General features: G+C 42.0%; 1 protein-coding gene across 9 annotated transcripts in view; it reads right to left on the reverse strand.

The window, feature by feature from the left end:
• The window catches only part of ZNF536 (zinc finger protein 536), a 640,597-nt gene that overhangs the window by 245,895 nt on the left and 375,627 nt on the right, over nucleotides 1-19,075 (reverse strand). Inside the window, exon 8 of one of the 9 annotated variants that reach the window (XM_088451062.1) lies at nucleotides 12,478-14,071. The exons of the other annotated variants lie outside the window; for them this stretch is intronic. Within the exon in view, the coding sequence (XP_088307188.1) occupies nucleotides 14,034-14,071 (38 nt within the window). The 3' untranslated portion in view covers nucleotides 12,478-14,033. Of the gene's footprint in view, nucleotides 1-12,477; nucleotides 14,072-19,075 lie in introns of those variants that run through there. 9 annotated transcript variants of the gene reach the window in all.

The following is a 19,075-nucleotide window of genomic DNA, read 5'->3' on the forward strand; positions in this document are numbered from 1 at the left end:
TTTCAAACAGTCTGCTGAGCGTTTTGTAAAAGACACTACAATAATTTCACATATCAAATAACGTCAGATCACCCCCTTATTATTATATAACTTTGATCATCTAGCTCCAACTAAAGTCAATCTGACACAAATCTCATTAAATACATTTACACGTTACTTTATAATATATACGTTCTCCCCCTAAAGCTACAGGGTGAAATTTATTTTTTTTAAATAATACACTTAAATCTATTTCTTTCTTTCCTCTCATTTACATAGAATATCAATGGTATTATAGAGCACATACGGCTTGTTTACACAGTGGAGGCACTTTGAGGCATCAGAATGAAAATCGGTGCCTCCCATGTAGTGCCTCTTGAATATTAATCATGCAGTGCCCCATCAATATTTGTTGTGCAGTGCCTCATGAATATTAATCATGCAGTGCTTCATGAATATTAGTCATGCAGTGCTTCATGAATATTAGTCATGCAATGCCTCATCAATATTTGTTGTGCAGTGCCTGACGAATATTAATAATGCAGTGCCTCATAAATATTAGTTAGGCAGTGTCTCATGAATATTAATCATGCAGTGCCTCATTATAATTAGTCATGCAGTGCCTCATCAATATTTGTTGTGCAGTGCCTGACGAATATTAATAATGCAGTGCCTCATGAATATTAGTTAGGCGGTGTCTCATGAATATTAATCATGCAGTGCCTCATTATAATTAGTCATGCAGTGCCTCATCAATATTTGTTGTGCAGTGCCTGACGAATATTAATAATGCAGTGTCTCATGAATATTAGTCAGCAGTTTCTCATGAATATTAGTCAGCCAGCGCTTCATGAAAATTAGTCATGCAGTGCCTCATCGATATAAGTTGGGCTGTGCCTCATTGATATTAGTCATGCAGTGCCTTATGAATATTAGTTGTGCAGTGACTCATGAATATTAGTCAGGCAATGCTTTATGAATATTAATCCAGCAGTGCTTCATTCATTTTAATCAGGCAGTGCCACATAAATATTAGTCAGCAGGTGCTTCAAGAATATTAGCTGGCCAGTGCTTTATAGAAATTAGTCAGACAGTGATACATGAATACTAGGCGGGCAATGCCTTAGGAATAGACAGCAGTGCTTAATGAATATTAGTCAGACTGTGCCTCATGAATATTAGTCAGTGCTTCATGAATATTAGTTATGCAGTGCCTCATCAATATTAGTTGCGCTGTGCTATATGAATATTAGTCATGCAGTGCCTTATGAATATTAGCTGTGCAGTGACTCATGAATATTAGTCAGACTGTGCCTCATGAATATTAGTCAGACTGTGCCTCATGAATATTAGTCAGTGCTTCATGAATATTAGTTATGCAGTGCCTCATCAATATTAGTTGTGCTGTGCTATATGAATATTAGTCATGCAGTGCCTTATGAATATTAGCTGTGCAGTGACTCATGAATATTATTTTGACAGTGCCTCATGAACATTGTGTTGGCAGTGCTTCATGAATATTAGCTGGACAGTGCCTCAAGCATATTAGCTTGGCAGTACCTCATGAATATTAGTCAGGCAGTGCCTCATGAATATTATTTTGACAGTGCCTCATGAACGTTGTGTTGGCAGTGCTTCATGAATATTAGCTGGACAGTGCCTCAAGCATATTAGCTTGGCAGTACCTCATGAATATTAATTAGCAATTATTCATGAATATTATTCAGGAAACCTTCGTAAATATTAGTTTGGCAGTGCAACATGAATCTTTGTCAGGCAGTACCTAATGAATAATAGCCGAACATTGCCACATGAATATTACTCAGACATGCCTCAGGAATATCACCCGAACAGTGCCTCATGAATATTAGTGAGTACCTCATGAATATTAATCAGGCATGCATCATAAATGTTAGCCAAACCGTGCCTCGTGAATATTAGTGAGTACCTCATGAATATTAGTCAGGCAGTGCCTCATAAATATTTGTTAGTCAGTGCTTCATGAATATTAGGTATACATGACCTCAGTAGTGTTACTGGTTCCTGGTTAATATCAGACTGCAGTTTAATGAATATTAGTTACAATAGTGGCCTGGGGCTTAAACAACATGTGAACAATCATCCACAAATGTTTCCCAGCACCCCCCTGTGCATACAGTACCTCCCAACCCTGCAGAAAATAAAATGAGAACGCATAGAAAAGGGGCGTGGCCATGTCATGGTGCGGATGTGCCCGTGTCACAATGATGGCATGGACATACTGGGCTTAATTCAGAGGCGGCCGTGCGGTCGTACGCCTCGATGTTTGGCCAGTGCGCATGCGCACGAGGGAGCCGGCTCCCTGGTTAGCATGCGTGAGACCCGCTACGACCGACAGCGCCGGTCGTAGCGGGTCTCTTTCCAAAGGGGGCGAGCTGTCGATGTTGATTGACAGCTCGCCCCGTTTGGAAGGCGGGCCGGGGGGGTGGCAGCCCAAACGGAGGCGTTCCCATGGGAGGCCCCACTGACATCACTAGTGATGTCAGTGGAGAGCTTCTGGCTCTGACAGAGCCAGAAGCTCTCCGGGGCTTACGACAAGTGAGACCCTACCGTAGGGTCTCGTCTTAAGCCCCGATGGTCACTGACCATCGCGACCATCACCCGAGCGGTCGTTAGAGCTGTGGGTGTAAACCCACAGCCTAACGACCGAAACAGAGGCGGGCGGTCAGGATGCAAGCGGCCGCCCAGTTTCTGAGCGACCGCTTGCATTCTCCGACCGCCTCTGAATGAGGCCCACTCTCTCAGGGATGTGCCTCATATATATAAAGTGCTAGTCAGCCCTTAAAATCCATCCCCTCTCCAGACTCATGCATTGGCACGCGCACCTGCCCCCAGATCTCCTTCATCATGGCTCGCACCTCCTGACATATCCTCGCATAGGGACTGACCCACATAAATCAGAACAGTTGGGAAATAAAGTATGACTGCGTAGTGCAAAATTGTAGCAAACAAAGGGCCTGATTCAGCACGGATCGCAGTTGCAACCGCGTATGCAGATCGGACGATTGTTGCGCACTGCACATGCTTGGCATGTGTGGCAATCACACTGCGATTACAAACGCAGACAGGAATCCATCGCAGAGTAAGTGACAGGCCGTGAGAGTATGGGGGTGGTGACGGGGGAATGGTTAGAGAAACGCAGGTGTTTGAACGCCGTTGTATGGGCATGCATAAATTAGCCACTGCGATTGCCTACGCAGCTTGAGTACTTGCAATTTCTGAGACAGGTCAGAGCTGCTGTAATCGTGCGTGAAGGGCCGATGTGCTTCGATGTCACCGATGTGGACGGAGGACTGCAAGTTATTACGGATGTGAGAAAGTGGTAGTGGGCATCTCTATGCAGGTATTAGCATATTTCCGCAGCTTCATTGCGTGCGACTACACAGTTGCGATCCGTGCTGTATCAGGCCCAAAATTCCCATAAAGTACTTTTTTTTTTTACTTAATGGGAGAAATAATCTTAATATATTTTAAATAAACACAAGAACGATAATTTCCCACTGAAATTAATAACTACTTAAAATGAAGTCTGTGCTGGGTCCTACCTAATGCTAATATCGTGAGTGGGAATAGTCATTGAATAATTCAGAACAAATTGGGAGATAATCTTTTTAATCCATTGATATGCTAATTAGACCTACAACAGCTTGGTGTCTAAAGCCTCAGACGTCTTGTCACGGATTGGTGCAGCCCACAGAAATGTCTGTGTCTATTGTGCATAGGCGAAAGGTGTCCTTTACATAGGGGCTGCACGGGAAAGTTACATGGATGACATATTTATATACAATCATTGTTTAGCTTTTAGCCCTTAGAATGTCAAGTAAGTGTTACATGACCAAAATGCATAACCGAAAATAATAAGACTCACTTCAATAAAATCCACATATTTTAGCATTGTACGTTATGACCCTATGGTAGGGTCCCCATTCCCCAGTATCACCCTATGTGGAATTAATTACATTTTAAAGGCTATATTCTCACCTGGTGGTCTACTGGGATCAGTTATGGTGACCCAGGGAGAACTCGGTAGTGTTAGGAGGTCCTCAACAGAAGAGCACTGATGGATGCAAGAGGAGCATGAGACCATCCCTTCACGAGACTCCCAAGATTCCAAGTGCTGAACTGGTGCTCCAGCTGTAGTCGAGACTGGGCTGTACCCTCGGGAATCTCACTGCCAGACTATAAGGAAGTCTAGTGTCTCATATCATATGCTACAATCTTGCCTATGCTTTTAACAGAACAGCTCTTACTAATGGAATTGCTATTACAGCCTGCTTGTTCCTCAAACAATGCTTATCTGTGCACCAACAGACCAAAACGAACACCTCATCTGAGTCAGGACCAGTGTTCCTCAAGAACAATGCCCTGCCCACTACCCAGCCCTGATCAACAGCAACGGGTTAAAGAGGTGGCTGGCCGAGCGACAGCTACATCTTGCCCAGGAATTGTTGCTGATTCCAGTAGAGGAGCCTTGTGGTGGCAGCACTAACTGTCCTACAACTTGGTGAACCATTTTCATGTGCAATTTTTAATTACAGATGTGCAGGCTCGGATTAGTTCGGATTTTCCCTCCAAATTCGGATTTTTCCCGCCAAAAATATTGGGTCTCAGAAAGAGGTAAAACGTTTTCTTTCATGGACAAACATCATCTTTCCTGGACAAAACTCCATGAAAGATGATGCTTGTCCATGAAAGATTACGTTTTGCCTATTTCTGAGACCCGATTGTCGTGGGAAAAAAAAAATCCGAATTTGGCGGGAACATCCGAACTAATCCGAGCCTGCATATCCCTAATTTACATACACATACACTGTATGGTTAGCTTGGCCAAGTGCCACAGCAGGAACACTAGTGGCAATCACCCCAGTGCTAAGCATACAGAGCTCTACTTTCCCTTAAGATACTCACCTTAAGTGCCCACTTACATCATACCAACAATAAACTCTTCAAGCAGCCACCACTAGCTGTCTACCAGTAACACTGTGATCCACCGACTCCATTTTACACCTAAATGTGTGCAACTGGTAAAATTGAAAAATATTTCTAATACTGTGGTAAGGGCAAAATGGTTTTAAAATCTATTTATTCTTAGTGCGTAAATATGAATGCATTCATTGGAATGAGATCTAAAGTAAATTATCTGATGAGTCTTTTGAATGTTCCTGGCACTTCAAGCTTCCTAAAGCTTTGGCACTTACAGGGTAAAAGGAAATATATGCCCCTGCAAAATTACACACAATTCTTCAAAATTGCAACCTGTCCTCCTACAGTCTCTGAACTTTTCCCCATTGCCACATGCCTCTCATTGTGAACAGCAGTCCACGATCCTCTGCTCTTCACATCAACTGACTGGGTGTCACCACTGACTCGACCCTCTCTGTCACTCCCCACATCCAGTCACTCTCGCATGCCCGTTGCTTCGTCCATTTCCGAACCCATTGTCAGGATAAAATTCCGTCTCACCCTTGACTGTTCCAAAACTTTCATCCACTCTTTCATTATCTGCCGACTTGACTTATGCAACCTCCTCCTGTCTGGCCTTCTTCTCACTTATCTCCCCCCACCTTAATCCTTCATCAACAACACAGTGAGACTGATATTCCTCTCCTGTTGCTACTCTTCTGCCTCCCAGCATGGCCAATCTTTACCCTGGCTCCCCAGTCTGTACCAAATCCAATTCAAACTCTACATCTACCATCCTCTGAACCACTCATATCACTCCATCCTCTCTGAGAAGCTAATGAGCGGTGCCTCAACTCCCTCTTGTTCCACGCCGCACCTGTAGACTACCCTTCCACACTCAATGACACTCTTCTTAAGACTATAAAGTTTAAAGCGTTCCTTACAAACCATCGAAGGTTACCAGTTTCCCACTCCACTCTCACTAGCCCAGCCTGCCACTGTCCACATTCACACTCCATTTTTATACCTTTGTCCAGAATCAGACTGGCTCACCCGGTTACCGCTGGGATCCGCTGGCAGCCCGTATATGCTGGGACAATGTTTAGAGGCACTCTGCACTCCACCCACATGTGCCTACAATGGGCATCTCTGACTACGACAGAGAACCAGGAGCTTCTAAGCATTGTCCCGGCATACACAGACTGGGAGCGGATCCCGACTATACCCCGGTGAACCAGTATGATTCTGTCTATGTCTCTTGTCTCAGCCTCATCCCACCCCGTTAGATTGTAAGCTCTCACATACAGTGTCCTCTTTCCTCTAGTCTTCTGGCCACTACCACCTCACCCACCTGTGCGTCTCTCTACTACACTGTACTGTTTTACTCTGTTTTGGTATACACTACAGTATATTACCTGTTATGTCTTATATACAGTATTATGTCTAATTTCTTGCTATTCTTGCAAATATACTTTCTAAATGACGTCATTTTGGCGTGTTCCACATGTCACCTATTGGTCTTCTATGTCTCTACGCTGTATTTCTCTAACTGCACAATTTTAAGGATAATAGATAATAATGACAGATAATATGGATACACACACACATTATTTTGTAACTTAAAAAGATATTAGAGTCCACATGTATTTCCATGACCATATAAGGCTCATACACGCTCACACACGTATTTTACATATTGCTCTGATATCTGTATTACTTTATTCTTTCTTCGAAAGATATAAAGCGAAATGTCATTCTAAATCTGCATCAATCAAATTTTAATAGAATTCATTATTTAATAAATATAATCCTCTTATTCTATGCAAGAAAACATCATGAAAAATTCAGAGCACTTCATAGGCTCATAAAATGTGCTACAATGTATTCCCCCCATAAATACTACATTACTATGTGACACTTACTTTCATTCTTCTTGATATGGTGACGCATATCTCTTTTTATTATTATGTTAATCAATCTATAAGCAAAATCCTCACCCTCTCCCCCAAGTCTACAGAATTCTCATTTTTAATAAATATATATAGAGAGAATTATATATATATATATATATATATACACACAGTGTGTATATATACTGTATATATATATCTATATATATATTTCTTAATTTTTTTTTAATAAAATCTTTAGTTTTTCTAAAAGGGTGAGCCAGAAAATATAAATAAATCTCTTATATAAGACATTGGGCCTGATTCAGACCCACTCGCGAGCGGCTGTCCGCTCGCAAGTGGGTCGATGTTCTGGACTGAGCATGCGCACGACGGAGGGAGCTCCGTCGCGCGCATGCGCCAGACGCGACGAGCGAAGTAAAGTCCTTCGCTCGTTGTGTCTGATCAAAGGGGGCGTGCTGTCGATGTTGATTGACAGCACGCCCCCTTTGGTAGGCGTGCCGGGGGCGTGCCTCCCTGACGGGGGCGTTCCCACGGGACCGCCTCCCGTCAGAAGCCGGCCCACTGACATCACTAGTGATGTCAGTGGGAGTGATTTTGGCTCTGATAGAGCCAAAATCACTCCGGAGCTTGCGGTTGAAAACCTCAACCGCAGGCTCCGGCTCGCAGTTTCGATGGTCGCGATGGTCAAGACCATCGCGGCCATCAAACTGCACGCTCGTATAGCCTGTGGGTGGTGACCCACAGCTATACGAGCGTCCAGGAGGACGCTCCATTTTCATGGAGGCCGGCCCTCATTCAGAGCGTGCGCTCTGCTCAGAGCGTACGGCTCTGAATGAGGGCCATAATCCGTACATCTGTAGTTTCTCTGTCTGACGTAGGCACCATATGTTTTTGATTAAAAATAATAGTTGAAAAGAACCTGTTCTTAGGGAAAGCATGTGAGCCTTTTATTACTGATTTGTAGCTTAAAGTTACAGGAGAAAATGCCCAGCGACTTGGCCATGATATACACAAGTGCCCACAAGTCTCTAATTACTGTCTGGATTTTTAATACCACTCAACGGAGACAGGTTTAAACGGGGTGTCCACTTTTGAATAGAGATGAACGGTTCGGATTTGGCTTGGATCTTCCCGTCGGATCTCAGGCTAAACGTCACCTTTCACGGACAAAATGTCGTCCGTAAGAGATCCGAACTTGGAATCGGGAAGATCGGAGCCAAACTTTTGAACAGGACCATCGTTTCATGTAGTGTCTAACCTACAGTACGTATGTACTAGCCCAGATAGAGTCTCTATCCTTTGTAGCCTCCACATAATTTAGTCATTACTGCCTGTCTCCTCCCTAAACTGAATGCAGGACAGATTATAAATTTGGAGGTGTGTGCAGTGAAAGTAGAACCTGATTGGATGACAGCTGTATCTGGTCAATCCAATCCGTGCTTGTGACACTCACCTCTTATTTTAGAGTCCCTTTGCTCTTGAAATCATTGCAGAGAAGTGCGGCTTAGCCAGTAATGATCGCTGGGAAATAACTTGTACATGAAGAGGTCAGGATGACATGAATCAATCATATGTAAAATCAAAAGTTAAAAACATTTCTTCTGTCTGATCATTAAGAGAACAAAAAAAGATAAAAAAAAAAAATGATCAGAATCCCCTTATCCCACCCCCACCGCCGTTTCGCAGGGAAAAAAAAAAAAATCAGGAGCCTGCAGTCAATTAATGAGTGGCTGCTGCAATGGGTCATAATTTGAAAGCAGAGAATGTCATGCAGAGCTTCAAAGCCTCTGTGTCTCCGTGCACGGTGCCTCCTACGTGTGTCATGGCGGCGGATAAGAGAGGCACCATCATAACTCTTTGCACAAACCCTTTTCTCAGCATTATTTGTATGAATTAGTGTCAGTGGTTGTGGGTGTACTTTGCACTGGTTGGGCCTGAAATCCCGGCTATCGGGATGCCGCTGATAGGAATACCGACAGTGGCATCCCGACACCCATAGGGAAGATAGGTAAGTATTATTCTAAACCCTACCCTAACCCTCCCCGATGCCTAACCTTAACCCCTTGTGCCTAACAGTAACCTCCCCCCACGGTGCCTAACCCTAACCTCACCCCTAGAGCCTAAACCTAACCTCCCCCTAGTGCCTAAACCTAACCTCCCCCCCTAGTGCCTAACCCTAACCTCCCCCCTAGTGCCTAACCCTAACCTTCCCCTTAGTGCCTAACCCTAACCTCCCCTCCCCTAACACTCCCTCCCCGATGCCTAACCCTAACCACTCTGCACCCTAAATCTAACACTCCCTTCCTGGTGCCTAAACCTAACCTCCCCCTTAGTGCCTAACCCTAACCTCCCCTCCTCTTAAATCTAACACTCCCTCCCCGGTGCCTAACCCTAACCTCCCTTCCCCGCACCCTAAACCTAACACTCCCTTCCCGGTGCCTAAACCTAACCTCACCCCCTAGTGCCTAACCCTAACTCCCCCCCCCTAGTGCCTAACCCTAACCTCCCTAGTGCCTAACCCTAACCTCCCTCTTAGTGCCTAACCCTAACCTCCCCTCCCCTAAACTTAACGCTCCCTCCCCGGTGCCTAACCCTAACCTCCCCGCACCCTAAATCTAACACTCCCTTCCTGGTGCCTAAACCTAACCTTCCCCCCTAGTGTCTAACCGTAACCTCCCCTCCCCCTAAATCAAACACTCCCTCCTTGGTGCCTAACCCTAACCTCCCCTCCCCACACTCTAAACCTAACACTCCCTTCCCGATGCCTAAACTTAACCTCCCCTCTAGTACCTAACCCTTACCTCCCCTCCTCCTAAACCGAACATTCCCTCACCTAGTGCCTAACCCTAACCTCCCCGCACCCTAAACCCAACACTCCCTTCCCGGTGCCTAAACCTAACCTCCCCCCTAGTGCCTAACGCTAACCTCCCTCCCTAGTGCCTAACCCTAACCTTCCCCCCCTAGTGCCTAACCCTAACCTCCCCCCTAGTGCTTAACCCTAACCTCCCCCTTAGTGCCTAACCCTTACCTCCCTTCCCCCTAAACCTAACACTCCCTCACCGGTGCCTAACCCTAACCTCCCCTCCCCACACCCTAAACCTAACACTCCCTTCCCGGTGCCTAAACCTAACCTCCCCCCCTAGTGCCTAACCCTAACCTCCCCCTCCCCGGTGCCTAAACCTAATCTCCCCTCCCCGCACCCTAAACCTAACACTCCCTCTCTGGTGCCTAAACCTAACCTCCCCCCCTAGTGCCTAACCCTAACCTCTGCCCTAGTGCCTAAACCTAACCTCTCCCCTAGTGCCTAACCCTAACCTCCCCTCCCTGCACCCTAACACACCCTCCCCGGTGCCTAAACCTAACCTCTTCCCCTAGTGCCCAACCCTAACCTCCTCCCTAGTGCCTAAACCTAACCTCCCCTCCCCACACCCTAAACCTAACACTCCCTCCCTGGTCCCTAAATCTAACCTCTCCTTCCCACATCCTAATCCTAACACTCCCTACCCGGTGCCTAACCCTAACCCTTCCCCAAGTGCCTAATCCTAACCCCGCTACCTAACCCTAACCTCCCCCAAACACCTCGATACTTACCTTCGGGATGCCGATTGTCGGGATGCTGGTGCCGGGATCCCAACCTGTTGGAATTTCAGCGCCGGTATTCAGACCGTCGGCATCCCGCACATTTGCAACAAATGGAATAACACCCTATAGTGGTTGTATTATTATTATTTTGGAAGATTGCAGAATTGTTGCTTAACCTAAACTAAGAAAGAACCGTTTAGCAAAACATCTCTCGGGCATGGTGGAACCCATTGTAAAACAGTTATATTGTCGGGACAGGCAGCCACATGCCCTTATTCTGTCCGAATGCGTAAGAGAAGGGGAAATGCATCAAGCTTTGGAAAGAGAAAAAGTGGTACAGTTGCCCAAAACAACCAATCGGCTTCTAGCTATCATGTCGAAAACTGTGCTAGAGAAATGACAGTTAGAAGCTGATTGGCTGTTTTGGGCAACTCCTCCACTCTACCTCTCTTCAAGGCTTGATAGATCTCCCCTAGAGTGAGATACACCAGATGTAAGATCGGAATAGAGAGTTCAGAATAAAATGTACTGGTAAATTAGTTATGTCATTGTAGGATGTGTGAGGCTGGACCCTAAGTTAGAGAGAGCTGGGTTCACTGACCAATATGGGCGACACTGTGGCACAGCAGCTAGCATTGCCGTTTCACATCGCTGGAGCCTTAGGAAGAAGCCTGACCCAGGCAACAATCTACCATACGTAAAGTTTGTAGGTTGTCCAAGTGTTCTCCTCCAAGTGGATAATTCCAAAACTTGATAGTAATGTGACCCTTTCTGCTACAAGCAGTGGTAGCAGCCATTTTACGGGCTGATCAATGCCGTCTATCACCCATATGTACTAAGCTTTGGAGAGGGATAAAGTGACAGTTAGGAGCTGATTGGTTCGTACTTTAACTCAGTCCACTTTATCCCTCTCCATGGGTTAGTACATAGACCCCTCTGAATCTACCACTAGCTACAGTAGTGACATAATTGATGCATTTTCTAGGTTCAGCCAGGGGCATAACTATGTATTTGAAGACCCTATAGCAAATGTTTGTAAGGGCCCCTATGTACAGTACAACCAAATGGTGAAAAATGTTTACAGCACATGTACAGTAATTTTGACAAGGAAGATGGGTCCCCCTCAGCTCTGGGCCCCATAGCAGCTGCACCCCTTGCACCAATGGTAGTTATACCCATGGGTTCAACAAATATATATGGTAATACAGTATTTCAATGAATTAGATACCAGATCTCCCTGTATATCCTCAATGATGTGGCTTCAGTGATATCGCTAGTTTCCAATTAATTGATAGACTGCATTCTCAGGAAAATAGCTTCTTACCACAAAATGTCTGCCTCCACAATGAAGCAGATGAGTACTCTATAAAGTTGCATTATCACTCAGGAAAATATTTTATTAACATTTCCACCCTCCAACAGGAAAGTGGGTATGAGTATAGGGGTTGAATAACCAATCACACGCCACAATTGAAAGACTGCGGCTGTGACTGGCTCTTCAGCTCACACCACCCCTCCATTTATCTCCATCCTTATTGATTCTCTGGTTCTGTATTAGCGAACTGGGAAAACTCTGGGTCAATTCTTTGCATTTAGCACAGACCCTTGGGATGTAGCTCGTTACAAAAAAACCCCAAAATTAATAAGTGGGGAAAAAAGTTAAATACTTTTGAAAATTCTAGAAATGCCTGGCAACTCAATGGCATAGTGGTTAGCAGTGTTGCCTCAGAGTGCTGGAATTATGAGTTCAATTCTGGACCTGTGGTTTGTATAGACTCCCCCTGTTTGCATTGGTGCTCCTTTTTTTTACTCCTGGACTCCAAAAACATTCTGGTAAACTGGCTACTGACCCTGGGGGGAGTTAGACTGTAAGCTCCAATGGATGGGCAGCCTGTGCACAGTGCTGTGTATATATGGTGGCAAAGAGACAATAATAATACTAACATGTTTATAATAACAGATAAATGACAAAACTTTCAATTGCAGAGAAGCTTAAGGCTGCCAGTGGAGGATGCAAGAAAAAAAAAAAAAAGAGAAGATCACCGTGAATATCAAAGCACTTTATACAACAAAAACACAAACAGGTAGTAGCTTACACATAGAAATGTACAAATGCGCCACCCCATTAGGCTGGAAGTAGCGTAGACTGGAAGAAGTCAACATGCAGAAGTCAGTGTCCCAGTGTGTCTATTCTTGATGTAGAACTGAAGCTTCAATTCACACTGTTATGAAGACAATAGCTGGAAATCTGTGACATCAAGGTTTATGCTCCACCCGATCTTCCAGCTCAGTACTGCTCCTCTGCGCAGTGCGTCACATAGGATGACATCATTGACAGGTACTCCATCTCAGTCTTAATGTGTTTCATGCTATAGCCCCCTCCTAAGACCACTATGATTGATCACGTTCCTTCTGACTATACAGACCCTCCTAAAATAGCTCTATGTATTGCCACCATTTAACTTTATAATACATAATAATGTACAATAAAAATACAAATACATCATAATATACAAACAGCAACACATTTATCTAAAAAAAGGTGTAATATCAAAACCACCTCTCAGACCTCCAGGAAACTTAGCCAGGTTCTAGATCCAACTCGGTTTAATGTAGTGACCCTCACCACCAGTTCTTACTCTAGCATCACGTCTACGAATGCAGCCTGTAATGGAACTGCGTCCACAATCGTTCTAGCTGTGATTTCAGGTTCGCGATGAGCATACACCTTCTTTTCAATTAAATATTTACTTAAATAATAAAATACTCTGGTTCCAGTTTCCTTTTGGTTATTCTGATGTAATATAGATTACAAGTACATCAACCAAGGTAAACAAACAGCAAGTGTATTACGACTACAGGAACCATGTATGTAATCATATTATTGTCTAAATGGACCATCTTTTTTTTATTTTTTAATGTATTAGTGTAATAAATTTAGATGTCTGACAACTAGTAACACTATTAGTAGTTTTTACTGGATTATCTGAATGTGCAATTTTAGCTAAATTGATAACATTTTAATTATTATTATTTTTTTTTGCAAGTAATTACAAGACAGGCAATAAAATCTTGAGAATTTGATTCATTGAAACAAAACAGAACCAAAAATATCCATCTCTGATGTATTTATAATGCCCTAATTTAGCGTCTATACAATTTCCCTAAATCAATATATTTCCCATGTGCTAGTAAAGAAAGATTTACAACTTTAAACACTCTATATATCAGTCATATCCTTGGTCAGTGTACTGGAAAACAAATCTAATAATTTAAGAAAGTCTGCCTGCAAGAAAACATTCTTTACCACTTTAATTCAAGAATACAGTAGCAGCTGATATTGTTTATTTGTGATGGTTAAACGTACAGGGTCCAATGATAGTTAATAGGAACGATATTAAAAACCATCGCCAAGTCATTAGTCTCTGATGTAGCTGTCTAAAAGGTTGATATATGTAGTAATCAGAGATTATATGTAAGGAGTGTAAGACCCCTTTTGTTTGCCTTTTCCACAGCAGAAAAATAAATCATCGATGTACCTCTGCCGCAGTACAGTAAGAGGCCGAGGTACATCAAAGACACAAACCACCTGTCAGTCCAACATACAGAATAGCAAAACTAGGAGCAATCAGGGTCCCCATGGCCGTCCTGGTTGTCTGTAAAAAGAAAACAGAATCAAAAAAATAATTATGCTGTAAAATAAAAAACACAGTGTAACAAATAAAATTTCTAAAATGTTTAGTGGTAGCATGAAACACATCAATACTGGGATCATGTGATATCACCCTATGTGACAAAGAAAAAACACATACAGTATGAGCATTAATTAGGCTACAAATAGTAAGTAGCGTGTCACAACTAAACCTTGATGTCAAGGATTCCCTACCGTCGTCTTAATATCTGATTGAAATACATCCATCCTTCTTTAGTAAGTATAGATTATAAATAAATATATATATATATATATATATATATGTATATATATACAGAGCAACATTTGGAGTCTTGAAAAACAATATAATTATTGTTCCTGGTGTGTGTGTGTTAGTGTGTGTGCATTATGGTAGCATATTTATATCATCAGGTATAGCTGCTTATTTTCTTTGCCCTAGGACACAACAGTGCTCTGATACAATTGTATCCAAGGAGCAATTTTGTGTTATATCTAAGGGAAATTAAAGGAAGCAACTATTGAGGAAATCATCCACACCAAATCACATAGGTTTCCCAAAATCTCATTGTGCTGATGAGCAAGTGAATCAAAATGGGCTCGTAAAATGTGCGCTTGTCTTCCGCACCCGGAATTACCGTCAGGTATCACAAAGATGGCGAATGTATGCACATATTTCCAATAGTAATGTTACAACTTTCATGACATTGAAAGTAATTCTCACTTTCTATGGACTGATTTGGAACACACAACATTTGGGTTAGAGACATTTGCAAATGTGAAAGGAAATGTGCTGTATCTCCTATACAAACTGTGCCACTAGAGTGCCCTTAATACAAACTGTGCCACTAGAGTGCCCTTAATACAAACTGTGCCACTAGAGTGCCCTTAATACAAACTGTGCCACTAGAGTGCCCTTAATGCGCTGAGTTCCTTTACTTTGCATTATGATCGCGCTGTGCATGCAATCCAACAAACAGATGATATTCCACTTGTGCGTATAGTAATAAGTTTTACCGTAGTATTCAGTCACTGTCTATTTCCTGAGCACAGTAAATACATAAATAATGACTTGTAATAGGGCACTATTATTATCTTCTGTAGCAGACAGAAATATAGCACATTAGTGTCTCCGTCTCTTCCCTATTGTACAGTATCTTGTTACAGTATGGGACAACTACAGCTCAGCTCTACCCACATATAGAAGCCTGACTATCTATCTATCTCATATCTATCTATGTCATATCTATCTCTCTATTTATCTATCTATCTATCCCATATCTCTCTATCTATCTATCTCATATCTTATCTATCTATCTATCTATCTATCTACCTTTCTCATATCTATCTATCTATCTATCTATCTCATATCTTATCTATCTATTTATCTATCTCATATCTATCTATCTATCCCATATCTATCTATCTCATATCTCTCTATCTATCTCATATCTTATCTATCTATATATCTATCTCATATCTATCTCTCTATTTATCTATCTATCTATCTATCTATCTCATATCTTATCCATCTATCCCATATCTCTCTATCTATCTATCTATCTCAAATCTTATCTATCTATCTATCTATCTATCTATCTATCTACCTTTCTCATATCTATCTATCTATCTATCTATCTCATATCTATCTATTTATCTATCTATCTCATATCTTATCTATCTGTCTATCTCATATCTATCTATCTATGTATCATCTATCTCATATCTTATCTATCTATTCATCTATCTATCTATCTATCTATCTATATATCTATCTCATATCTATCTATCTATGTATCATCTATCTCATATCTTATCTATCTATTCATCTATCTATCTATCTATCTATCTATCTATCTCATATCTATCTATCTATCTACCTCATATCTATCATTTATCTATCTATCTCATATCTATCTATCTATCTATCATTTATCTATCTATCTCTCTATCTATCTATCTAGCTATCTCTCTAATTTTCATAGTTATTATTAGCCAATTGTAAGAGGTAGCTTCTGTGCTTGGCACACCTATCTGTGTGTAATAAACACAGGCCCCATCTTACTTGTGATACTGTAGATGTCTGAACAATAATGTAAAGTGTGTGGTCACATGACAATGGGGACAGGTTATGCTCGTGGGACATGCCATGGGCCCCCCCCCCTTCATTGCTGTGTGTTTCCTGATGCTGGTTGGACTGAGATCCCCGAAATTGGGAATGACCTGCCTAAATGGGTATGTGTTACGCAGAGGTTAATACATATTTTATCGTCAAATATGTATTCTGTACTGCATACTATAGTTGTGTGTTATTCGCAGGAGTGCATTACGGAGACCCACTGTGAGTTATGTGTAACGTAGTAGAACAATTACTGGGAATTGCTTTGTTTACAGGTTATTGGTTGGTTAAAATACACAAACGCCACGTATGGCAGCATTTTCTTTTCCAGTGTAATGGGGGTGGATGGGTACGGCTTCTGTGGGGTCTATAGTCTCTAACTGCATTCACTTTAACATTTGCCACTTCATGTAGTAATATGCGCAGAATAGAGGTTTAATGTGCAAGATAAGGTTAGAAAACCACAATGGAACCTTTGCCCTATAGGTTACACAAGTATGGGCTACACATGGACCAAAGATAGGTAAACTTGCAAGTTGTTGGTTTGTATCATACATGTTACCCCATCTTACCGCAGTTGATTTAATAATATTAATACAACACTTCACATTTCTCGGACAACCGTCCTTCATAACGCCATATGGGCGCTATACGGAATTTGTATTAAGCAGGGTTGCTTAATACAAATAAACACATGTTCAGTACTTAGGGGCAGTTACCCACAGCAACACATCTGACTAACTGGTTGCTAAGGGTAACAGTACCTTTTTTTGCTTTGCACCAAGTTCGATAAATGTCCTTCATGGCTGATAATACATTTGGGATGGTAACAAAAAGTTTCATTTAAAAATTACTTCAGCAGGAAAGAATGTTCATATAGAAGATTTTAATCATAGATTTGCTTTATTTATTTAGTGGCCTATTTCAATGTATCTAGAGCAACAATGGCCAGAAGAGCTAAGGTGTGCACGTTGGGAGATATCTGCAGGCTATTAGGGATACCACGTAATGATGTCTGTGTCATGAATAGTGTTCAAAACTGTTCTGCAAAATATTCGGTATTTGCGGTTAGAAATTTTGTGTTTTGTTGGTGGAATTTGGCCTTAAGTGTTTTCAGACCTGTGCAAACCACACCACACAGCTGAATGCATTGTCCACTATTGCCCTAGGTTAGGATTGCCATCAGCCGTTGATGTTTTGTCACCGACGGCCTATGGTTTTGTCATCTACGGCGAGGTCCAATTATTTTCTGCCATAGAAGGAAGAGATGCAGCGATGTTTTATCCCTTGGCACACGGCGCTTAGCCCCACCCCCTTCCCTGACTAGCCCACCGTGGTCACTTGTCCCACAGTAGTGATGGCCACCGATGGTTTTCTGCCAACATTTTTCTGAAGATGGTTTTCTGCCATCGATATAAACTACTGATGGCACCATTGATGAAGACCAGTGATGGTGAACCATTTGATGGTCATTCCAACTCCAGCTGTGATCAAAGAATATACATTTTGCAAAATATGAATATACAAATACTGAGTGCAGTAGTGAAGTGCGGAAGGCAAAGATTATATCACACCTCTAATGTTACGCCACCAGACCCAGTTCCCTCATTTGTACTGCACTCCCACAATGGGACAGGAAGGACTATAGAGTCACTTGTGGGGACATTATAAAAAACTGAAGTGTAAAATTCTTGAAGTGGTGCTTTAATGCTTTGCTCAAGTCTCATTCTCAGCTGGGCTTGATGGAGGGGGTAGCTCCAAAAATAAAATTAGCAGCAGTTCCTATATGGGCACATTGGTTTCCTCTAGAGCAGTCATTGGTAACATGCGGCCCAAGGGGCTGCATACAGCCGTCCAAGCCTTCAATTGCAACCCCCAGCTCTTTCCTGCTTTGCTGTGATATTTGTTATAGCTTGTAAAACTTGTTTTAAAGGCCTGTTGAGATGTTATTATAGTTAGGTGTCTATTTCCTTGATTAAATATATTAACTTGCTATTACGATTTTGAGTAATGCGCCGTCCTTTTGAGGTTAGAAAGTGGACCCAATGCGGCCCCTGAAGTGTATAAGGTTCCCTATCACTGCTGTTGAGGATTTCTACAGCTTGGAAAATGCACTGCATAGGCTAATTATTGCCTACTGATCTTACACCTGCTTATCACCCAACTATACCATCTATTGTTATGTTTTTTATTTCCTTGAATGTGCAAGCTTTTTATTTTTTATTCTAAACATATACAATTATTTGAGGCAACATCTAATGAGGGACAACCATACCCATTGCCTATGATCTCAAACAGGAAAAAAAATCACATGCATTAACAAGTCATATCTTTGCAAAGAAAAATCTCCAATCCTTAATTCACTGGTTACAACACCAACATAAGTACTGTAGGGTGGTCTTCAATTTGATAAAGCCTTAAAAGGGGTGGAGGGGATTGAGACTTTGAGCCTCCTCCCACTGCATATTTACAATGTTTCATCATCACAAGATGCAATTTTAAGGGATTATTTTATAAAAGAGGGAGAATGGAAATTATATAACATTTTATTGCTATATTTCCGCAACTTCAGCCTCTGGTAATGAGTATAACATGGGTGTCTGTTGTTTCATTCCAAAATAAAATTTCACAATTATAGAAAAGAGGCCATGTACTTGGATATTTATTTATTCTTCTCATGACTGAATTCGCGGCCCCGTATTAAAAATATATATATACATTTTAAGCAAATAAATTGGAAAATAGACAATTATAAAGATATCCATTTGTCAAGACAACATCATAAAGGAATAAAAAAAAATGACAAAATAAAGTGGTGTCAAATTGTACAATAGTTTCATTAAATTCATTAGTACGAATATTTCCAGATTA

The sequence above is a fragment of the Taudactylus pleione genome, unplaced genomic scaffold (assembly GCF_031769625.1).
Source record: "Taudactylus pleione unplaced genomic scaffold, aTauple2 ptg000537l, whole genome shotgun sequence".
Classification (NCBI taxonomy): domain Eukaryota; kingdom Metazoa; phylum Chordata; class Amphibia; order Anura; family Myobatrachidae; genus Taudactylus; species Taudactylus pleione.